The sequence below is a fragment of the Phocoena sinus genome, chromosome 3, assembly GCF_008692025.1.
Source record: "Phocoena sinus isolate mPhoSin1 chromosome 3, mPhoSin1.pri, whole genome shotgun sequence".
In the NCBI taxonomy this organism is placed as follows: domain Eukaryota; kingdom Metazoa; phylum Chordata; class Mammalia; order Artiodactyla; family Phocoenidae; genus Phocoena; species Phocoena sinus.
Genome location: NC_045765.1, coordinates 77819832 through 77845005, shown reverse-complemented (window position 1 = coordinate 77845005; position 25174 = coordinate 77819832). Strand labels below are relative to the sequence as shown.

The following is a 25174-nucleotide window of genomic DNA, read 5'->3' as shown; positions in this document are numbered from 1 at the left end:
GGTTTTCCCTTAGATGGTCTGTCCTTTCTTTGTTATCTTAAGCTGTGGTGTCATTTTAGTTTTGTTTTTCAATTGTCTTTAGTTAATCCCTTGTAATGAATATGTTAACTACATTTTGTTTAGAAAAAGAAAAATCAGGTGCAGAGTTTTTGAACTAGGTATTATCACAAGTATCCTTTATAACTTTATAATCTACAAACCCATTCGTTTATATGGATGAAAGGATTTTAGAAATAAGTATCAATCCTAGGATCAATTGGTACTATAATGTAAACAAGAGGGGAACCTGCTATTAACAAAATTTTCTTTTGGAAAAGGAAAAAATTAAATTAATAAAATAAGGCTCAAATTATGTCTAAAATAAATCAAGTAGACCTCACTTTAGAAGAGACATTACTGGGAAGTTTTGTTAATGTTTTTATAATAGACTATCTTTTTTTAATTCATCTTTGGCAATGTGAAATACTTTAAACCACTCCACTCCTTGACTTACAAATCCCTCTTTAATGTGAACATATGTATCTGAAGTGTATCCCATTTTAAAGTTTCAATTTTTTAAGGCATGGAACTGTATTGTTTTATTTTTAAATCAGACATTCTATATTAAGAAACTAAATTGAGATAATTATTAAAAGCTGAGTTAATTTAGGGAGAGACAATCTTATTTAAAAAAGCCTTATAATAAACAAAACGTAAGGTAACATGGCACACAGGAACCAATTCACAATTCCCACAACCCCATATTACTCATGAAAGAACATTCTAAATGTGCAGAAATGGAGGGGAAAAAAAGGATATAATAACTTTTTTTTTTCTTGCTCAAATCCTTAAAAATATTCTTAGCCTTATATATTTGCTAAGATTTCCTTTTAAATATTGGTGGTGGTAGTTGGGAACAACCATAGCACCAAGGGTAAAGAAGACTAACGCTTCAAAGGGTCCTGTGAAAACTATGACAAAGCCTGTATTTGTTATGGATAAGTTAATGATTCAAAAGGGGAAAGCCCATACAATTGAATATTTCAATTTATGCCTGGAGTTTAGAAATTATGCATTTTCTGGATCTGTTAAAACTTCTTATATTAGGAAACTTACAGATAAGGAAAAGACAAGGACTACTTACATTTTGCAATTTAAAAGTGATGAAAATAAATTCATAAAATTTACCTTCATAGTAATATATTTATGATATACTTCTGATACTTAATATCAAACTCAGTTAAAAAACTGAGTTAGACCAGTTAAAAAACAAGAGTTAAAAGCAGTCCCTCTCCCATGCATCCCACAACAAAAATCTTCCTGTATCTTTAGTTTCTGTGCTCTTTACTGGAAAAAAAAATTAGAATAAACTACATAAATCATCTTTGTTTTTTACATACTAGTATAATAATAAATGCTAACTCGTGAGTTCTAACTGACTATAAATTACCAGTAGGTGTTTTTGAGAAAGGAGTCCACTATCATATGCCTTAAGATAACATCAGTCAAGTATTGAGTTAATAAGAATACACTAGTGTTTGGCGCAAATTTAATTTTATTAAACCTTACAATGAATGTTGTGGCATATCATTTTCCATTGTGTGACAGTTTATTGGCTGGCATCTGAATACAGTACTTTTTGGAAAAATACACAATGGGAATTGACAAAAGGGAGAGAAACTAGTTGCTTAGTGATGTATGAGGGCAAAAAGAAAAAGATGACAATCAATTAATTTTAGTTTTCTTAGTAACTAAAATGGTTAAAGTTCCAAGCAATAATGCTGCTGTTACAGTGCACAGGAAAATGGTTATTATCTCATCCGGCCCCCACAATTCTGGGGAAATTAAAAGGATTATTATACCTGTAAAATTCAACCTAAGGCTTCTGCTGGGTAATATTATTTTAAGGAGCTACTTTTTCAAACATAACCTCAACAGTTTTCCCAAGTCACAGGAGATGGGGGCCTCGAAAACATTATACATTAAGTCACTTTACAAGTGAGCAGTCACTTAACTGCAAAATCATAATGGGCACCAAATTACCTTTGGTTGATTTGGGCTAATGTCCCTGTCAGATTTATGGATAAGAAAATGACTATTTTTAAAATCTGTAATCCACTTGTCTTTATAATGTAGACTGGCATCTAAATAAAATGACCATTTCTTTTACAGAAATGATCAAGAGTGGAACATCTAAAATTCAGCAGGCCTTAACAGGGGATTTTTATGGAAATGCAACCAAAACTTATACATTAGCTCCAGCCAACATTACCATACTACAGTGTACAGTTGAGAGTGAGAGTACAATTAGCTCATTATTAAATTACTCATCTGTTGGTTAAAAAAAATAACACAAACTTAAGTTTTTCTTTAAATTCAGTCTCACAATTTTGTGAATACTTCCTGACAAAGGCCTTAAACAGTGTCTGAGGGCACATTTATGAAACAACCTCCTCTAAAATAAAATGGACAATTTTGAGCTTTTAAACTAAGTGATTTTTCAAGAGCTCCTAACATCATTTGGGGAGATGGCAAATAGAGAACTGTATCTTAATTGAAATAAGGCATTTCAGTTATCAAGACTGAGGAATAGTTCTAAGTTATCTATATTCAGTGGTGGGAAAATGCTATGTAAAGAAATCCTTATTTTATACTAGAGTTGCACAATTCAAATTCACCTATAAAATAGTGTGAGATGTGCCTTACTATAAGAGCATGTAAGCCCTCCTACACCCTCCCAAAAAAAGGAATATTATATCACTTAAAATCCAATTGCTCACCGTTCACCCCAAAATTATTGAGATCAACTAATGTAGATTTACTGTGCTTGCAAAATTTTCCTTTCTTTAAAAAAAAAAGGCTGTTCACGCATATAATTCTTATTCCAGAAGGTCAGAGGCAAATGATTTCAAAAATTGATATCTGATATTTCTAGAATAATTATCTGAATCACAAACTATTCTTAATTTATGTGGCAGTTCAAATATTTCATCAAATTTTCCTATAGTAAACAAGATATTAAAATCTCTTCATCAAAAGGTTGCAGAGCAACCATTTATATCCAAATCACCTTTTTCAATGGTGAAGTTAAATATACAACCTAGTAAAATGAGTAAGGATATCTTTTAAAAAATTAAACTTCAATTATTTAACCAGAAAGTAAGTCTAATGCTTTTTTGTTTATTTACTATTCTTCATTACAAGTTTTTTACTAAGTAAAGATGAAATAAACCTAATGTGACTGTTTGCAATGATGACTCCTTAAATACCCCTACATCAACCCTCAGAATAAAATGTTAACACAAAAATCCAAGTGATCAGGCTCATTAAACTCACAGGTAAACTGAGTTTTTCCTCAAACCAATAAGGAGCTTTTTATTCAGAACAATTTCATTAAGACATTTGCAGGGCAAATATGCCATCATAAATTTTATTCTGAATAACAATAAAGTGCTGAATAATAATTACCTGAATCTTTTTTAGTACTTTTCACTTATTTTTTCTTAAGTTAAAAGAGCCCTTTCTGTGGCATTAGCAAAGCTGTGAAAAAAAAAATCAAAAAAAGAAAACAAAGAAGGGAGGGAGAGAGGAAAGAAAGAAAAGAAAGGAAGAGAGAAAGAGAAAGAAAAAGAAAAGCTAATTTTCAGTAAGGGAAGAGGAAGCACTGCAACCTTTTGTGTTTAATTAGGGTGACAAATAATTGAGACCAAAGTAATTCATGCAAGTTATCTTCAAAGGTATACTTAAGCTTGAAGAAAGAAGGAACACTGTTACTGACCTCTGATACTATGGCAGTAAATTGCATACTAAAAATACCTTAATTATCCTAGATGCCTAGATCTGGCTTGGCAAGCATCATGCCACTGACATGCTTCAGCTCTTTTTTGTAAATAAAAGTGATTTGCAGTTCAATTACTGAATAGTTCAGTGTGACTCATTAAGCTGTGTGATAAAACTTTGAGGTTAAATTTAAGCAAATTCTCTATACCTAATCACATCATCAGCACAAGCAGGACAATGCTGGCGCAGCATGAAAGGTGGGTCACTTTATAAAAGATTCTTCCTTTTACTGCATGATATATTAAGACGACAGACCTAAATTTCAACTGGGTTAATGAGTTAGAATAGCTTTGTTTCCCAAATTTAGCACACGATAATTTCAGTGGATTAGAGAAAGAAACTTCAGATGTAAAGAAAAAAACAACAAAAAAGCTTGAGCTCTGGTAGCTAACCTGTAGCTCTAAAAATTGTCATGCTACAAGAGTACTTTCGTAAAATAAACTTTGTAACATACTTAGCAGTGTTTCAGAGTTGAAGGTGACCAACTGCTGCATAGAAAATATGCTAACATACAACAGTCAAGTTGAAGCCAGTGCATAGAGAAGATAAAGCACTTATGGTAACTGCAAATGGTAACAAGTCCATAAAGTTTGTACAACCTAACATGGATCCATAAGGGGAAAGAAACTGATAAGTAGAAATGGTTAAGTTAAAAATGAGGTGGAAACAGGGGAGAAGCTCAGAGAAGAGAAGGAAGAAGCACAAAAAAGACATTCAATTGTATAAAATTCACAAACCAGAAAAGTATAAAGACACCACTGAAAAATGGTTAACTCTGTCCCAAACACCCAACAGCAAACAAAACCAGAATGGATAAGCCTTTGGCAGACAATTTTAGAAATCTGAATATGAGATTACATTTCTCAATAATTCACAAACAATATATTATATGGTATATTTATATTAAATACTGGGAAACCAGTCCTGTAAATTTGATGCTTACAATGCTTTAGCCAATGAGAGCACGATGAAATCAAGCTAAATGAATGCTGGTGTTACCACAACAGTGCTCATTTATGAAACAACTGTTACCAAGTCGTGCTTCAACAGTCAAATTATCATCTATGAAGTGAAACGAAGGTCTCTAGCTTTTCTGGGATATGCCCTTTATAGTATATTCTATGATTCACTATGACACGAGCAGCTAGACACTGCAATGTGGTATGATTTATAGGCTGGATCAAATTTTTAGCTATTTCCTTCTCGTCCAGCAAGTCACTAGCAGTTTGTTTGTGCAAGTTTGTGGCATCAAAATGTGCACCTGATTTAATAAGGAGATTCATGATGTCTGGATGGTTGTTCAGAGCAGCGATATGGAGGGGACTGTTGTCATCCGAGTCTCTGACGTTCACATCAGCACCACATTCTATCAGTATCGCAGTAACTTGCAGAGATGGAAATTTACAAACAGGGTACTGCCCTACACAGGTAGTATTCTTGTCCACAGCCAGATGAAGAGGGCTGAAGTTATTCTTTCCCCTTGGATGCAGCTTAAGAAACCTGTATATAGTTTGCTTTTTGAAATGATCCTGTTCTAGAGTACAAGGAACTTTTTCTAATATGCAAATCAAGTGCAAAATAATGGAAAGAGCCTTATTTAACTGTAATGGGTCTGCTGGACACTGAGTTTGTTTGATCGCTCGCTCTATTTCAAGGACACTTTTGCACAGTATGCCCATAAGATCATCAAATGTAACAGTGGTTCCCAGACCTTTAGCCCTATACTGTAGCATAAAAGAGAACAGTTCTGCAAAAGATAATAAGCTGCTGGCGGTCATCGGGCTTAGAGGGTCCAAATTGTTCTGCTGCATATCCAAAGCATACTTCCATAGGTTGATGCATCGTTTGAAATTTCCAGAGTCTGCATAGACAGCACCTCTATATCTAATGTAGTAAGAGGTGTCAGGATGAGAAGGACCGAGAATACGTTCTCTAATTAATAGTGCCTGCATTCTCATCTCATCAGGATCAGCAATAAGACCTTCTAGCTCTTCTGCGCTGTTTACCTCCTTGGCATAATCATAAGCCATTATTAGTGTCTGTGGTACTGGTTTGCTAATTATATTAGTCCTATCACTGTACCTCATGTTCATTGCCTTTTTCCAGTATTTCAAAGCCCCAAGGAGATCTCTTTTTTTGTCTACAAATGTGGCTCCCAGAAGCTCTAGAGCATTGATCCTTTCTGTCTTGCTGGTCTGTGCATGGTGAGTCAGGAAATCCACAATATTTGTATGACCAGTCACACTTGCTGAGAGGAGGGGAGTCATTCCATAACCATCCTTTTCCATCTTGGCACAATACATAAGAAGCATCTTCATGATGTCCAAACTTCCAGATTCTGCGCAATCATGCAATGCAGTATTACCTTAAGGAGGAGGAAAAAAAAGAGATAACATATTTGAGGGACCAGGATATAATGTAATACATATGTATACTTTAGAATCTAAAGAAAAGCAGGCAGCTCCAAGCTGCCCTCAATGGGACATACTTTAATTTGATTACAAATAAGAAAAAAATGATCCCCAGCACCTAAAGCTAATGTCTGACACACAGCAGGGGGAAAAAATATTGGTTAAATTCTTTGAATAAACGAAATGACAAAATAAGGCATGAAAAGATATTCAAAGTCACTAAATGAAATTCAAAATTAATCCACGGCCTCTTGATATTTTTCAGTAATGTTTTCAAGTGTATATTCTACAACTAAAAACTGATGAAATGAAATTAACCAGCTATTTACAGTTTTGCTGACAGTCACTTAACTTTCTGGGTCAGACTCCACATTTATAAATAAGAAATCTAGTCTGTAACACCTAAGGGTCTCCAATTTGATTCTAAGAGCCAGAAATTATTTTTTCAGTATTTCTGATTACCAAGTGAACCTCAACTGTTACAAAAATCTTGGTAACAAAGTACAATACTTTCTTCAAAAAACTCACATAAGAAAAACAAGTCCACTGAAACCTAAAAAATATGTGGGTGGTTCAACATGAACTTTAAAAGGAGACATCTGAAGTGTCCTTTCATAATGGATTATTTCCCACTGTAATTTAATTTTCTTAAACATTCTTTTTAAATGTACTAAATGTTCTAACACCGTCCGATTCTTCCCACACATGCATTAAAACTGACAATAGACACTGGCACATTAGTAAAAGGCTGTGTGGATGGAACATACTAAGACATAATCACTCATTTTAGCTACCTAAATTTAATCTAAACATTCTACTAATGATCAAAACAGAAATTATCATGCAGACCTTTGATATCTACATACAATGTTTACAGAAAATTTCAACAGTCTTATTAGGCATGTGTGTGAAAAATAACTAATATAGCTGGCTGAGACAGCTATCTTTAGAAAGACCTGCTTGCAAGGATGGCCCTGGGCTGGCATCTAGAATGTTGTCTGGTAAACAGTTCCAAGATATAAAACTTTCCCTAAATGATAAGGGTGGCTTTTATGCTGACTACCTGCTTTCCTTCTGGGACTCTGGAATTTTGCGTATGTGCTCAGCAGAGGGTGCCTTTGTGACCAGTGCCCAATAAAAACCTGGACATTGAGTCTCTAACCATTCTCTAATCAACCAAAATGGGTTTCCCTGGGCAGGAATATTGCACACATGTATTTATGTTGCTAGCGGAAGACAGCTCTTTGTGACCTCACAGGAAGGAGAGAGCATAAAAAAGCCTGCACAAAGATTCCTCTAGGCCCCAACTGTGCCTTTCCTCTTATGATCCAGGTACATGTCCTTATTATACCACTGTAATAACTCTTAGCCATGAGTACAACTGTATGCTAAGTTACCTGCAAACATGGGGGTGGCCTTGAGGACCCCTGACATAGGATGTGTACTAGAAAGTTGTTTAAACCTGAATACTTCATGTAACAGGTCTACAGATAAAATTCCAAAAAGCACAAGTTGTAATACATTAGGGCTTTAAATCTCTTCACAAGTTTATCCTGTTTATTAGTCTTCCATGATATCTATAGGGATTATATTAAAAAATCTGGATATGTTGTGACCCAGGATTCCAGTGGTCTACGATGGAAGGGTGTCTGATAGAATGTTTTAGCAATGTGTATGGTAACCAACCACTAAGAGAGCCCAGAACTTCTGACTACTAATGTTCATTTGCTCAAAATAATTTCAATTAAACATGACTACTACTAAGTATATTTTTAAAACTCTTTTGAATTATGGATCCCTAATATTCCCATTTTCTCTAAGAAATAGACAATATAATAGAAATATAAAGAGAAGGCTTAGATGGCATTCTTCTCTATTCAGAATAATAAAATCAAGAAAAAGAATGCAGCAAAGCCAGTTTTTTAAGTAACTGAATTGACATATTAGAAAAATGCAGAATATATATATTTTGAATACACCATATACTGAAAAAATGTTCTGTTTTGTTTTGTTTTTTGTTTTAAAGGAATAAGAGACTCTCACATCTAGTATTGGCAGAGGTAGCATGATTACCCTCCCAATCAGAACCAGAAAAGCTGAAAACTGCATTTAAAAAAAATCTGTATGACCGCCTGTAAGAGCTCACAGGGAGACAACATCCAGGAGAATAAAGAAAATTAGTTAAGTAAAGTCCAGAATTTGGGGAAGCTTTCCCCAATGACCTCTACTGATTCTGGAATAGGCAGCTAAAAAACTGGGCAGAGCTTTTGACCTTTCAGAGCTAGAGGAGAAAACTGGAGTCCAAAGCCCATTAAGAAATCCCTATACACTTTAGGTTATAGCTCTGAAGGGCTGCTCTCTAGGAGTTAAGGTGAAGTGCAAAGAAACCAGCGTTCAGAGGCACTGAAATGCAAGTTAAAATCATCTTTATATTGAATTAAAGTAATCCAGAACTGCTAGTATATATGTAATCAAAAGCCAGAAGCAAATACAAATACTACTTAGATGAAGATATTATCATACAAGAGCTCAAATTATCTTTATATATTCTTCATATATAATGTTTGGTATCCAATCAAAAATAATGGACAGAAGAGAAAACAAGGAACCACAGCACAAAAACCAAGGATAAGAGCTAAGAGAAAAGCCCAACAGAAGATCTAGATAATACAGTTATCAGACACAGACTTTAAAGTAATAATTATGCTTAGAGTATTCAGATATTTTTTAAAAATTTGAGAATTAGACAGAAAACTGTGAACTACAAAAAAGAACCAAATGGACATTCTAGAACTGAAAAACTCAATGGGTGGCTTTAAAAGCAGACTACACATAGCTGAATAGAGAATTAGTGAACTAGAAAATTAAGCCAGATGAAAATACATAGAAAGAAGCATGCAAGTGAAAGAATGGAAAAACAGGAGACTATAGAGACAGAGGAAACGATGTCAGAAGGGATAACATGCTTAAAACCAGAATTATAGACTAAGAAAATAGGCCCAAAGCAATATTTAAAGAGACAAAGTTTGAGAATCTTCTGAAGCTGATGAAAGATTAAGCATAAATTTAATAAGTTTTATAAACAACAAGGATAGACAAAAAAAGCCACACCGAGGCACTCTACAGCAGAACCGTTAAAAACTAAGGACAAAGAGAAAAATCTTAAAGCCAAAGAATAGGTGGACATGACCTGCCAAAGAACAATTAGACTGACAGCAAAGTTCTAATCAGAAACAAGAGAAGCCTTAAAGCACTAAAGGAAAATAAATGCCAACTTAGAATTCTGTGAAGTAAAGGACCGTTTCAGGTGAGAAAGAAAAGATGAGCCACGTGGAAGCCTAGAAAGGAGAGTATCAACATTGACAGAAAGGGTAAATTTGTGAGATATCTAAATAAATATTGACGTTAAAAATAATATCTTGTAACAGGGTTTGAAACACATATAGAAGAAAAATGCTTGACAGCAATAGCATAGAAGTAAAGAGGGTAATTGGAGTTGAAGTATTCTAAGATTTCTGCCTTACTTGGAAAGAGGTAAAATAAGAAATTTATGTTAGCCTTTGATAAGTCAAAGTAGTACTATCTAGAGTAACCACTAAAATAATAGAGGGTATGCATGCATATAATTACTATATCCTCTAATATAGAGAAAAAATGAAAAATAATCCAAACAAAGACAGAAACAAAGCAAAACAGGTAGACAAATAAAAATCAGTAAGTAGCTAGGAGATTAAAGCCCAAATATATAAGTAGTTACATTAAATACAAGCAAACTAAATGTTCCATTAAAAGACAAAAACTGTCAGACTGAAAATACAAACACACATAGAACTCGACTACATGCTGCTTACAAGAGAAATACCTTAAATGTAAGGATAGAAAAAGGTTTAAGTGAAAAGATGAAAAAATATATATACTTTATGCAAAAATTAACCATTACAGATAAACATTTTATAATGACATAAAATTCAAAACAACAGAAAGATATAATTCCAAATTTGTTTTCACCTAAAAACAGCAAAATAAATAAAGCAAAAATCAACAGAACTACAAGGAAAATCAGATAAATCCACTCATAATACATTTGAACACACCTTTTTCAGTTTAGGAGACCAAAACCAATAAGGATATTGAAAATTAAATGAACACTATAGAATTTAGTTTTTTTCTAAGGACACATGGAGCATATACAAATGCTGACTACATTCTGGGCCATAAAATGAGACTCACACAAATGTCAAAGGACTGAAATCACTGAGTATGTTCTAAGTCCACAATACAAGTTAGGTTCTAAGTCCACAATACAAGTTAGATTAAAAACAAGCGGGAAAAAAAAAAAAAAAAACCTAGAAAAATCTCCACATATTTGAAATTTAAAAATATACTTTTAAATAGGCCACAGGTCAAAGAAGGAATCCCAATGGAAAGCAGAAAATATTTTTATCTGGATGGTAATAAAAATGTTAAATAAAAAAATCTTGTGGGATATGGCTAAAACTATGCTTAAATGTACATTAGAAAAGAATGGCTTTTTGAAAAAACAGCTAAGTTTCCATCTCAAGAACTTATAGGGGAAAAACAATATATTAAACCTAGAGAGACTAGAAGCAAATAATAAAAAACAGAAATAAATGAAGAGAAAAGGTACCAGTATGCTAGCACGGCATTTTTCCCCTAAATTGTATTAACTATTGCGAACTTATATTAATAACTATGCAAAGTAGAGAAGATAAACTTGTTCTACAAACAGAAACCAGAGAAACTGGTAGTAAAATAAAAACCCATGTCTCCCAATTGCCATTTCAGTGTATTGCTCATTACTAAGGTCATATTTTAAATGCTAGTCATACTACACTCCAGTGAATAAGTTATTTCTAATATAAACCAAGCATCATAATAAAACTTCCACCAATCATATTACTTTCCAGCTCAAAAGCTTTCATGCTTCCTCTAAAGAAATAGCTGAAAATCTTTAAGATTTCAAAATTCTACAGCATTGATTCTCAAAGCACTATCTGTGTGAGGATGAGAAAGCAACAAGGCAGAAATCTATAGTTTTAGAAGGCATGTCATGTGAAGTAAAGCTTAATCTTGGTAGTGGGAACACACATAAGAAGATATACTCTGGGAAATAGATTTTTAAAAAGAGAAATATTTCCCTAACCTACCTCTCTAGCCTCATTCGTTGTCATCTCCAGTATGAATGCTGCTCTGTGAATCTAGCCCAGGAGCCAGCAAACTTCTTCTGTAAAGGGTTAGATAGTATTCCAGCTTTTGCAGTCCATAAGGTCTCTGTTGTAATCACTCAACTCTACCATATAACAAAAAGTATCCATAGGCAATTGGTTAAATTAATGGACATGGCTGTTTTCCAACAAAACTTTACTTATGGACATTGAAATGTGGCTTTTGTGTAATTTTCACATGTCATGATATATTACTCTTCATTTGATTTTTTTTTCAACCATTAAAAAATATAAAAAATATATCTTAGTTCTCAGGCAGTACAAAAACACGGGGTGGGCAGGATTTGACCTCTGGGCCAGAGTTTGCCAACACCTTCTCTAACCCAAAAGACATCATCAATACCAGCCACACACAAGGCAAAGAAACTGCTTAGGCTTCCCATCACTGTATTCTAAGTTACCTCTCCCAGTTCCTGGAATAGTCCCACTTACTTCCACCTCCATGCCTCTTCTCTTAATTTTCCTGTCAATATACTCTTTCTTCTTTGCCTTTTTAACTTCTTCTTCTCCAAGTTGCACCAGAAATTTCAGCTGCTCAAAGAGGCCTTCTTGGTTATACTATGTCAATTTATCATTTTGAGAATGCCTGGTGAATAAATGTTTCATTCATCCTGGTAAGTACTCATGTTATATCTATCTACTATTATAATCTTACGTAATACCTTACATAATATGTTAGTGCTTCACAAATAGGTTTTCTTACCTAAACTGTCTATTCCTAAAGTACACAGAGGCTATGTTATATTTCCTTTATATCCCAGATAGCAGTTAGCACAATATCAAAGCTAAGGTAGATTCTTAAATTTTTAATACTTGATATCACAAGAAATGATTCAAATAAGGACAAAATAATTTTAAAAACTAAAATCTTAGGGCTTCCCTGGTGGCACAGTGGTTAAGAATCCACCTGCCAATGCAGGGGACACAGGATCGAGCCCTGGTCCAGGAAGATCCCACGTGCCGCAGAGCAACTAAGCCCGTGCACAACTACTGAGCCTGCGCTCTATAGCCCATGTGCCAAACTACTGAAGCCTGCATGCCTAGAGCCCATGCTCTGCAACAAGAAAAGCCACCGCAATGAGAAGGCTGTGCACCACAATGAAGAGTAGCCCCTGCTCGCCGCAACTAGAGAAAGCCTGCGCACAGCAACGAAGACCCAACGCAGCCAAAAATAAATAAATAAAATAAATAAATACATTTAAAAAAAAAGTAAAATCTTAGCAGGAGGGGATCACCTTTATTATTCTAACAGGTTAAGTATATAACCGCCACACTTTCATGCCCTGGAAGCCCTAAAAAACTTCTGAATTATAACCTAGACCATTACTTAAAAGTTAAGAAAACAGAGGTCAAAAAAAAACCCCAATACAAAAGCATAATTTTACAGCAACTATGTCATGTCTCCAAGTGTCTTTACATAGTATATTTTGATAAAGTTGTAATCAGAAAATATACAACTGTTTCCTGCTTTTCACCTACATCTTAGTCATTTTGTCATGTTCCATGTATATAGTCTACATGAACTATTTACACAGATACTACATAATCACTCTTAATGGCTTTATGGTTAAAGTTCAAGTAAGGAGGCATGTCATAATTTACATAAACACTTCTCTGTTGATGGACATCTGCATTCCTTCAGAATTTTCACTATTAAAATTAATGCCTAAAAAACTGTAAGGACAGATAACAGACCAGTGATTGCCAGAGGGTGGGTGCTGAGAGAATGGTTAACTGCAAAGGGGCATACAGGAAGTTTTCATTCCACCTCTATTGTAGTGGTGGTTAAATTACAGTTTATGTTTTTCAAAACTTAGGGAACTGGGCTTCCCTGATGGCGCAGTGGTTGAGAATCTGCCTGCCAATGCAGGGGCACGGGTTCAAGCCCTGGTCCAGGAAGATCCCACATGCCGCAGAGCAACTAAGCCCACGCGCCACAACTACTGAGCCTGTGCTCTAGAGCCCGCGAGCCACAGCTACTGAACCCGTGTGCCACAATTACTGAAGCCCGCACGCCTAGATCCCATGCTCTCCAACAAGAGAAGCAACCGCAATAAGAAGCCTGCGCACCTCAACGAAGAGTAGTTCCCACTCACCGCAACTACAGAAAGCCCACGCGTAGCAACGAAGACCCAACACAACCAAAAAAAAAAAGTAATTGTGGTGATGGCTGCACAAATCTGTGACCATACTAAAAATCAATGATGGGTGTTTTTTAAATGCGTGAATGGTATGTGAATTATGTCTCAAAGCTGTTTTAAAATCGAAGTATTTGTTTTTAGTAAAGTATAAGTTTTGACTGATAGAAACAGCAATTAAAAGGTTTTTTATCATAACAGATATGTCTGGAAATGCACAAAAACTACTTATTGTAACAGGGAACAGCCAATTTTGACTCCATGTTGGATCTGTTTCTTTGACTTTAGCCTTTACTTTTCGTTGCTTTTGTTTTTATAATCATACATAATTGCCTGCCTCAGGGAACCCTACCCACCTGTGAATCGCTGCAAGAAAAAAGAAATTAACACATCCCCCCTCCGGGAGGCTGGCCATTCCAGAGATGTTCTACAAGACTGATGGCCCTTTTAAATTTACTTCCTCCCCACCTCTCCCTCTCTATTCTGCCTTTTTACTTTACTTCCGATTCTGTAAAAAAAAACTGGCATCCAGACCCCATAAGGTGGTTTTTTGGGGGACCCTAGTCTGCCATCTTCTCAGTCTAACAGCTTTCCGAATAAAGTGGTACTCCTTGCCTCAACACCTCGTCTCCCGATTTGCTGGCCTGTCGTGCGGCGAGCAGAGCCAGCTTACACGACAGCTCCAGCTCGCTCATCATCTCTCCTCTTTAGCCTGCTGTGCTTGGCATCCATTCTTCTACCTTGCAGCTGGGGCTAAGCCGAGTCTTTAAGAGAGGTCCACCTATAAACATGGGGGCCGGGGGGGAGGGGTGCAGTTCAACTCCATAACAAGGCTGATTCCAAGCATTTTACTCCTGGAATAGCTAATTGGTATGTGTTAAGGGAGCAGGCGGGAAGGGGTAAAGAGGAAAACTTTAGGATATCAAAGGAGCACTAGAAGATTCCTCTGCTCAGAATATTTTCCTTCCCCATGTATGCTGTAACACCAGAGATACTCAAGGACAAGAGTTTGAAAAAAAAAAAAAAAAAGGATCAAAAATAGGATAGGGGGCTTCCCTGGTGGCGCAGTGGTTGAGAGTCCGCCTGCCAATGCAGGGGATAGGGGTTCGTGCCCCGGTCCGGGAAGATTCCACATGCCTCGGAGCGGCTAGGCCCGTGAGCCATGGCCGCTGAGCCTGCGCGTCCGGAGCCTGTGCTCCGCAACGGGAGAGGCCACAACAGTGAGAGGCCCGCGTACCGCAAAAAAAAAAAAAACTACTGGTATCAAGATTACCACGTGCCTTCCCCTCATTAATTCTTTATATAAGGCAGTGAGCTAGGAAACACAGAGAAATTTAACAATACAGGTCCTTGAGCTCAATACAAAGTTAAATGCTAATAAATGCTCAAGATGCATTTATGTGACTCAAGGGGGATGAGGACTTGCCTTTGAAATGGGTCTTGATAGCAAGCAGTAATATCTGAGCTAAGGGATCAGGACTAAATTCAACTAATAATAGTATAATTTGATGAAAATTACACAACATAAGTTGATGAAAACATCAACATTACAATTCAGATTTACATTCTAGTTCAGACTCTCTATTCAACTGCAGCTCTACCCAAAGGTAGGGAAAAAAGAGGAAAAGAGATATTTTAATCAAATTTGCATCCATGTGACTTCTTTACCTGGGCCTCTCCCCAACTCTTCCACCTCTATCTTCCAACACATGCATTCCCGATGTCTCAGTAGCATACATCTTTAGAATGCCATGGGCTTCCTAAATTTTCTTTTAAACAAATTTAATTTAATCAATGTGATTAAAATCTCATAAAGATGAACTCAGTGAGGGAACTACATGTAGCTAAAAGATCAATAAGTAAAACTTAACCACTGCCTTAAGTTTGTGTTGCTGGGGATGACTTTGAAATAACAGTAGTGTTCAGGATCTACTCATTTTCACCATCTTCAGTTCAATCTTGTGAGGACACAGTCTACAATCCAATCTTCAGGGACAGAGGAACACAATAGATATTTCCCTACTGCACTCAATAGACACATCATCTACAGTTTAGCTTCCCCAACTAGGATGCCAAGTTTCCCTGAAGACACAGAGAAAGTGTGCCAGGAGATACAGGAGGGAAAAGGATGAACAAGAAAAGAAACAACTTGCAGGAGCAACTTGATCTGGGATTAAAATGTTAATGAATTCAACTAGTTAAACATTATTATTATAACAAAATAAGTATGGAATGTTACAGAGTAGAAAGAAATTTTAAATCCCTCTCTTTCACTCTTCTCTGCTACTAGGTGTGTTCTGAGGTAACCAAGAGCTGAGCTAGAGTTCTCAAAGAAGAAAAACAGAATTTCAGCTTCCAACACTCTCAGTCCTGAAGTATACAAATAAACTACCTACATGACAATAGTCATTGTCCATTCTCTTAATACCAACCATTCTTAATTTACAGTGGAGATTTTCTTACATGAAATTCCTTTGGATTTACAGTGGATAAGAGAAAAAAAGGATTTCTTTTTTTTTAACATTCTCTTGATTGAAATACATCTATACCCTAAACTGCCTATACTATAGGAGAGAAAGAATGCCTGGGGTTTGCTTCAAGCTACTGCAGAGAACAAAAGGAGGGAGAAACATATTTTTTAACATATATTAGCAAATGTGAATAAATGTTGAAGCAAGGTGATAAATACATAATGGTTCAAAGTATTCTTCTCTCTTTCTCCACTTACATATAAGTTAGAAAACTTCCATAATAAAGAGGCAAATAGGGGCTTCCCTGGTGGCACAGTAGTTAAGAATCCACCTGGTGGGCTTCCCTGGTGGCGCAGTGGTCAAGAATCCACCTGCCAATGCAGGGGACAGGGGTTCGAGCCCTGGTCTGGGAAGATTCCCACATGCCGCGGAGCAACTAAGCCCTGTGTGCCACAACTACTGAAGCCCGCACGCCTAGAGCCCGTGCTCACAAGAGAAGCCACTGCACTGCAACAAAGAGTAGCCCCCACTCGCCACAACTAGAGAAAGCCTGTATGCAGCAACGAAGACCCAGTGCAGCCATAAATAAATAAATAAGAGATTTATTTATTTTTAAAAACGAGGCAAAAAACTGCCTGATCTAGCTCTCTCAAACCCTTTTAAAGCTAACCATATTTACGAGCCTACATGGTTTTCTCCCTTTTCTAAACTCCTATAGAGTTCTACCTGTACCACGCACTTCACAATCACTGTCTTAATGTCTTCATGTACGTATTTCTGTACTACAAGGACCAGAAAACACAGTTCTTGCCATCCGAGAGCTTATAATCTTTCCTCTCCTAAATGCAACACATTCATTCAACAAACTCATTTACCAATTGCCCCCTGCGGGCCAGATTACTCTTTCTAACACATGGATACAAACACCAGGTCTCTAGCCTCAATGAGCTCACAATGTAACAGAATTAGAATGTACTAAGATGGGTTTCTCTAAAAAAAAAAAAAACAAACACCTCAGTCATTCCTCTGCTGAAAACATTCACCGACTTACCTACCACTGCATAAAGAATAAAGTCAAACTCCTTTACCTGGAAGTCAATGTCCTTTTATACTCTAGCCCTGACTGCCCTTTGGTCCAAATATGCTACTTTCCAATTTCTGTACCCTCCAAGCATATTTCTCAATGTGCCTTTCCTTATGCCATTTCCTACGCCTTAAAAACTGGATCAAATCCCTTCTGCAGATCTCAACTCCAACAATCCTTTCAAAGCCCAGTTAACTCCATGAGGCCTTTCCAGTCAGTACACTCTTCCAAAATCCTATATAATGAATTTATACCATTCCTTTAGCGGTGAACAAATGCGATGTGCTGTATCTTTTCAGAGCCTCCACAATGTCCAACACACTATCTGGCCTACAGAAAATGCACAGGAGTTATCCTATTACTGATTTACTTCATTACCTTGGTATCTAAAATAACTGACCCATGCGTGAGGACAGCCTGTCCTCTGGGGCCAGTCTCCCCACTCCCAACTCAAAGAGCTGTTCTACGTAGGTCTGTAGTACTCAACCAATCACTTGCAGGTGCTCAATTTCCAGTCGAATTTGGGTGTAAAAGCAGAATTGAGGGTTTAAGTAACTTTTCCATAGATATGCAAAGTCCTATTATGAGTCAAAACATAAACAAACAAACAAAAATACCCTCAAATATAAAAGAACCAGGGCTTCCCTGGTGGCGCAGTGGTGGACAGTCCGCCTGCCGATGCAAGGGACACAGGTTCATGCCCCGGTCCAGGAGGATCCCGCATGCCGCGGAGCGGCTGGGCCCGTGCGCCGTGGCCGGGCCCGTGCGCCGTGGCCGTTGAGCCTGCGCGTCCGGAGCCTGTGCTCCGCAACAGGAGAGGCCACGTCAGTGGTAGGCCCGTGTACCACAAAAAAAAAAAAAAAAAAAAAAAAAAAAAACAAAGAAAGCCAAAGATGACTATAGCCGTGAAGTACTGAGATCAGTGTTATGGCCCTAAGATGGGCTTGTCTAATCACTCCTGAATAGCAACCAACTTTCCTGTCTCAAAAATGAACTGTTGTGTTAAACTGCAGCAGCATTTCTAAATATCTCAGTTTTTCTCCCCCTTTTGAATGGCATGGGAAAAAATGGAACCCACTGTCCCCTCAGGTAATGAGTTAGTTGGGGATAAAGCATTTCCAAAAATCTAAAACAAGAAAGCACTACTGCTGCGTTTACCACAGTGTGGTTTAAGTATCTGCTTATGAACCTGTCTCTCCAAACAAGCCATGAGCTCCTGAAGAGCAGGAAATCAAGGACTGGATATCTTGTCTTACTCATCTTTGTATATCCTAAGTCAAACAGTCTGGCACACTCAAGGGACTCAATAAGTGCTCTCTTGATTAATGAATGAATTCCACCTTAGGTTAAAACATGTTCAAAATGCCAACAGCCTGTTAAAAAGTAATGGAAAGAGGTTAGATAATATATTCAAATGTCAACTGCCTGTTAAAAGGTAATGGAAGGTAGAAGTCACATGCATTTTATATTTAAGCAAACCAAGCATAATATACTGACATTTTCCTTCTTCAGAACCAGTTCCAACAGTTTACATATAAAATTTCTTAAGAAATTATTCCATTTTATCCCTCATCCCATCAGTCTTTTCCATTTTTTGCATGGGGGTAAAAATGTGGGGGAAAAAAAAATCCTTTCTTGACACTCTACCAGATCCTTCTCCAGTGTTCCTGCCTCAGTTTCAAATAGTTCCTGTTTTTTTATTACCCCCCAAACCCATAAAATAAAAAAAAAAATCTGAAAAGTCGATGAGGGAGTAATTATCAAAGAATGGAAGCTTCAGGACCAGAGTGGGGGGAGGTACATACGTACTTTAATCTGCCCCCAATATTTTTTAAGACTCACTGTCAAATTTAAAAGGCACTATGCAAAAGTTAAAGTACTGCACACAAAGTGATATATTATATATACATATACTACACACGTATGTATTATGTGTATATATGTATGTATATAAAACTGAAGCTATATGAAAACAATTTTTGGTATAAATTGTTTTCTCTTATGTGTACTTCTTTAAACAGCATAAATACTAGATATTGATACTGAGGTTAAAAAAAAAAAAACCTCTAGAATTAGCCAGAAGAGGGAGTATACACATCCTCAAGTACAAAACTATATGATGATGGTGTTAAAAGGTTTTATTACCTCTGAAATAGCAAAAGTAATCAAGTTAAATATTGTTCACAGTTTACTAAGGGAAAATGCTCACTAAAATTTACAGTATAGTTCTCCCATACATTATATCTCTAGAAGTATAAAGAACTTTGAAAAAGAGAAGGAAAAATAGTACCAGTACTAATCTCTCCAGTGACCTAAGTTTAAAACATGCCCCAATTTGATTTAAATACGTGAGTTTATCAACAATCTCTACATCATTAGGCTGATGAATAAAAAGCCCAAAACAAACTAAAAATTCAACAAGCCTAAACATGCAGCCATACCTTTTAACCCTTTCTCTTCTAGGTATGATTTCAAAGCATTCCCAATACTAACATGGTCAATTAAGCAGTAATTTGTTCTTTTAAAACAAACATTCTTTAAAACAATGGTGATTGTTTAAAAAAAAGAAAGTCATGCTGTCCTTTTACCCAACACCTACATCAAAGATTATCAGAAACAATAAATCATTCATAAGAAAGAATGTTTACAGAAACATTTCTTATAGTGAGAAGGCAGAAGCAATGTAAAACTCCATTAGTAGAAGAGTATGCAGCTACTGAAACTAAAGAGCTATTATTAATGACACTAAGGATAACATTTATTAAGCTAAAAAACAAGTACAGAAGAGCATATAAAATATCATACATATATCTAAATGCAAAATTCAGTATCTTTGGGAGGATTATCTCTAAGTGCTGGAATTTTGTGAGATTTTATATTTCCTCAGGAAAATAATTTACAAAAAAATCACAATGTGGCTGTATCATTTTTATGACAAACCTTTTTAAAAAAGATTATACTAACTTCAGTAAATATGTCCAGTAACTATGTGGTGCCCCATAATTGTGTGGTTTAGCCACTCTGAGAGGCAATCAGTCACTATCACAATGATAAACTGCACATTCACTTTGATTTAGCAATTACACTTACAGGTATTTATAATACAATTATTTTCACACAAGTGTGCAAAGCCACAGATTTGTTCAAGAATATTCACAGCAGCATTGTTTATTTTGGATGTGACCTGTCTGTCAACAGGGACTAGGTAAATTATGCACACTCATACAATGAAATACTGTGTAGCCATGAAACAGAATGAGGTAGCACGTGTGTTGGAGCTGAATGACATTCAAGATAAATTAAAGTGAAAAAAAAAGAAAGAACAGTATGCATCAACTAACAAAGAAGAAAGAAGGAGAGATATACAGACAAGTATACTTGTATTTGCATAGACTATCTTGAGGACACACAAAACACTGTAAACAATGGTAGCTGGTGGGTTGGAGGTCTAGAAATGAAGGGTGTTAAGACTTACTTTTCATACTAAACACTGTAAACCAATTTGTATTGTGTGATTTTTTTTTTACCATGTATGTATGCTCCTTTAAGTTTTATAGTTTTTTAATATTACGCAGTGAATTACTTTGCTGTTGTATAAACAAATATGCTTAAGGAAAATAATGTTAATGCTAAGTATTAATATTATACTATCAAAACACTTGTTTTTAAGGGTTAAAAAAATCCTAAACTATCATCTGAACAGTATACACGACCATAAACCTGAACTCTTCTTCTGGACAAAGAAGTTTACATTGTTGCTAGTCAGCAAATCCACATCTGCTTAACCTAGTCCTTGTTTTGCTCTGGGCATTGTAGCAGTTTAAAAAAATCTTTTCTCTCTTGCTATATTTAATGAAAGGATTTTCTATTGGCCACACAGTAAGTATGGAATAAGGGAACAGATTTTCTCCTTTTCATGGATATTAATCCTCCCGGGTCAGTATGGCCTAGCCATCCCTGACAGAATAACAAATGAAATGCCTACATAAGACAAACATGACAATGACTCACTAAATATAGTAGTTTCTACTCCAAGGGTATTCTAAGAAAATAAAACTAAGAAAAATATATTAAATCAAAGTATATTCTTAAGTAAACATAAGTCTAATGGCTCAGATCAACTACCACTAACATGCTCTAAACTTTGGGGAACCCACTTCCCATAAATTGGAAGTTACTCCAAATAAAGAGAGAAAATGCTGCTTAACACAGTGATAGAGGGTGTTTTTTTTTTTAATCACATTTGTCCCATGTACTATCAAATACCAAAAAAACAATCAACAAGGTTATACTGGAAGGGAGACCTAATCAAAATAGGTCTGTCAATGTTGGCTTACTCAACACCACTGCTTATAATTATGTATCAAACTTCCTGAAAATAAGTGGTAAACACTTAAAAAATTAAAATGAATATGAACTCACCTTTAACACTTTTTCTATTAACATCTGCCCCCTTTTCAAGTAAATACTGAGCAATCTCTTTGTGTCCTTTGTAACATGAGATCATCAAGCATGTATGCCCATGTCGGTTTGACACTTCCAAATCAGCTTTGTGTTCTACCAGGTACTTGACTATTTCCAAATGGCCATCGAAACAGGCAGCTCGAAGAGGAGTTGAATTGGTTAAAGTCGTGTTGTTGACAGACGCTCCATGATTTAACAAAGACTGAACCACCTTCAGATGTCCTGCTGCAGAAGCGGCCCACAAAGGGGGAGCCCCCTCAATGGTTTCGCCATCAAAATTGACTGAGCCCCCGACTTCTATGGAGGCACTGCACTGCTCTAGGAGAAATTCCACCATGTCAAGGTGCCCATACCTGGCGGCCATCAAGAGTGGGGTGGCCCCATTTGTTTTTTCAGAGATCAAGGAGGAAACCTCCTCTTTAGATTTGCTTGCCAACAATTTGGTGAGAAGCCTGAGTTTGCCATCTCGAGCTGCATTAAATACTGCTGTCTTTAGATCCATTTATGTCCAGTTGAGAGGCTGTGCTTTATTTATCCTTCAAAGCAAAGCTCCAGCTTAACTCTATTGACACAGGCAAGGGTTACAGGAACCAAAGTTCAATGTTAATCACGGCGCCCCAGAACGGATGTATGTTCTGTCTATTGCCGTCCAACACATGACAACCAGAGCGCCAAACTAGAGAAAGAAAAAAAAAAAGTAGCGGTTTTGAAATTTCCATAGGTAAAGGCGAAAACACTAGGTTTTCTTAATTTTTACTCCTGGGGGCGGGGGGAGCCACACTTTAGGGACTACTCCGCCTCGCCAAAAAAGGTGGGAAAGAAGAATACAAAAGATACACACAGAGACCCAAATGTTATGGTGGGAGACAGTCCCTTCTCTGTATACGGTAAATTTAAACACTACAGGCAACCGGTTTTCTCGCCTCCTAACCAGCCAAGCTTTGGGCTAGTTTTGCTTTGCACACGCCCAGAGAGAGTACAACCCAAAGAGGCAGGAGACGCGGGTGCAGAAATGTTTCCCCTTCTCACATCTGCAGAGGAGAGCGGGCCAAGGGCGCGAGGCTGCAAGGCCTCGCTGTGGCCAGGATGGCTTTCGAGAAGGAACAAAAAAGGTCGGACCCAACAAACCGCGGCCAGCTAACGCCAAAACCCTCACCCAAAAGGTTCTCTCTCCTTTAAAACTACTCGAGGCTCTCAGGAAATCCGGCCGCCTTTTAGCTAACTTCGCCCGCCCCATTCTGATCCCCCCCCCCGCCCCGCAAAGGGGTCCGTAGGTTCCCCAAACCACAGCCACCCCTACACAACCTTCACCTCTACCTTTTCCCGATAGGGGCAGCCCCCTCCCCAAGCTCCTCCATCAACCACGACCCCCTCCCGCAGGCCGATCAGCCTGTGGCCTCCAGCCCGCTGCCCGCCTTCCGTTCCTTTGAGCGCCCTCCTTCCCCTTCCCGCCCAGGCCTCCCCGCGGGAGCCTCAGGCCGCGGCCCGGGCTCGGCCGACCACCGCCGCCGCCGCCGCCTCCACTACCTGCCACGGGGCTAGTCCTCCCCGCCGCCGCCGGCCGCTCGGGCTCGGGCTGCCCCCTCAAAATGAGACCGCTATCCGCGCCGCCGTCCAGAACGCCCAGCTCCGCCTGCGGCCGCACAGCTTCTCCATACCCCGCGCCACACAGGAATGAATCCGGCCGTGCCGCTCGCCCCGCCCCGCCCCGCCCCGCCCCGGCGAACTGCCTCCCGCCCTCCCAGTCTGCGCGGGGCAGCGGCTACAGCAGCAGCCGCGGCGGATGGTGTAATGGACTGCGGGACGGGGGCCGGACGTGCCAGAGCACTGCTTCACATCACCGACGCGGCAGCCTCGCCATTGGGCCGGGGGAGGGCGGCGGCTGCTGCGAGCAGCCGCCTAGGGGCGGGGCGGGGCGGGGCGGGGCCACGCTGGAGGCGGCCGCCGAAGGTTGGCGGAGAGGCTGCCGAGGTGTCGGGGGCTGCTCCGCGCTCCACCTTTCGGGCGCTGGTTTCCGGTACCTTTGGGTCCCAAGGCTATAACCCCCCAGAGGGGTGGTAGCCATTCTTTCTTTCTCGCAGACATCAACTCTCTCAAACTAGTCTCTTCTAAGGCTCCTTCCTTTGGTGGGTCCTGGAATATACCGAGCTCGTTGTGAGGCCTCAAGAAAGCAAAACAAGAAAAACGCAACAAACTTGAGAAAAAGCTTAGTTTTGGAGGCTGCCAAACATGGCTTAGTTTATAAAAATATGAACTCTAAGAAAATATAAAGCTATAAGGAATGATAAAGCTTAACAGCAGTGTAAGTCATCGAGTTCTTCACTCTGAACAGTAAAACCAGGAAATGAGAGGAAGCTAAAAAGTTAATATAAATGAAAAGAATTACTACTTTGTGCAGCAGGAAATAAACTTGTGGAATTCATGACGTTAACACATGGGATGTTTTAAACAAGGTTGAGGAAGAGTTTAAATATGTTTGGAGACTTAACACCCATAGTGAATCATGATGAGAAAATAGTTTTGAAAAACGTAGTTTTCACTCTCTTGAACACTTTATTTTGGGGGACTTAAACTCACACACAGTTTTTTGGTACCGTTAAGAGAAAGAGAATGTTAGATTAGACATTATCTGACCCCCAGCACCATAAGTGTAATTAGCATTATTACTTAAAAAGTAATGCAACATTAAAGACATTTTATTTAAAAATCACTTCATTTTTGCATATTTACTTATAGTATTGTCCAGAATTTTATGTAGTTTTGTATAATAGAAATAATAATTTTCATACAACTACATATTTTGCTTTTTTACCTTACTATAAAGATTTCTCATTTTTTATGGTCTTAATAATCATTTTTAAGTGGGGCACTATATTTGCCTCAGGCAGTCAGTATATAGGCTCAACATCAGTACTCCAAAATTGAAGTTAAGGTTACTACCACTGAGAAAAAAATAAAGAAGGGCAGAATAGAAAGGATGAGGGTAGCAATCTATAAAAATCAAACAACCAAGAGGAATTGGCTGTTTTATCCCTAGTGTTAAAGGTCACAGTTCTACACTCCCAAGGTGTAAACACCAGAGTACAGTTTCCCAACCAAGGCCTAATGTGAGCTGACCTATCTCTCTTATCAAATTCAATAAGATGATGTAAAAATTTACATCAGTGGTCTTCAAATGGACATGAGCATCCCCCAGGGGATTTTCAAGGGGTAGGTGCACACTTAATTTTAAGGCCACCAGTTTCTGAATCTTCAGCTTGCATCTGTATCACTTCCTAAAACTGATCTGCTGGTAAAGGAATGCAGTATGGCATCTCCCTGTTTCATTGCCCAGCTCTTTTACAATAGCCATATATTTCCCAAATTGCAAAATATAAGGACGTAACTTTCACTCACTGAGAATCTTAAAATGGTGCATTGTTCCAGGTATAAAACCTCAGGCAGGGCTTCCCTGGTGGCGCGAGTGGTTGAGAGTCCGTCTGCCGATGCAGGGGACACAGGTTCGTGCCCTGGTCCGGGAAGATCCCACATGCCGCGGAGC

General features: G+C 37.9%; 1 protein-coding gene across 4 annotated transcripts; it reads right to left on the bottom strand.

The window, feature by feature from the left end:
• Window positions 1–1516: 1516 nt before the first annotated feature.
• Window positions 1517–25174, bottom strand: FEM1C (fem-1 homolog C). 4 transcript variants are annotated; one of them, XR_004349290.1, is made up of 4 exons: window positions 23161–23326; window positions 21592–22309; window positions 11399–11541; window positions 1517–6184 (listed from the first exon to the last, which is right to left on the bottom strand). XR_004349290.1 is itself a non-coding variant. In XM_032627506.1 (4 exons), the coding sequence occupies exons 3-4, from the start codon at window positions 22133–22135 to the stop codon at window positions 4878–4880; spliced, it is 1851 nt and encodes a 616-aa protein (XP_032483397.1). In that variant the 5' UTR covers window positions 22136–22309; window positions 23655–23794; window positions 25030–25174; the 3' UTR covers window positions 1517–4877. The 4 variants fall into 4 exon arrangements, 3 of the variants coding, with proteins under 3 accessions (XP_032483397.1, XP_032483395.1, XP_032483394.1); XM_032627506.1 differs by lacking the exons at window positions 11399–11541; window positions 23161–23326 and adding exons at window positions 23655–23794; window positions 25030–25174; XM_032627504.1 differs by lacking the exons at window positions 11399–11541; window positions 23161–23326 and adding exons at window positions 23655–23766; window positions 25030–25174.

What these genes read in the sequence shown, in the direction of transcription:
- FEM1C (XM_032627506.1), bottom strand. Translation starts at nt 22,135, where the DNA reads ATGGATCTAAAGACAGCAGTATTTAATGCAGCTCGAGATGGCAAACTC. An exon ending in TAATAGAAAAAGTGTTAAAG is followed by an intron (nt 6,185 to 21,591) that starts GTGAGTTCATAT and finishes CTCCTCCTTAAG; the next exon opens with GTAATACTGCATTGCATGAT.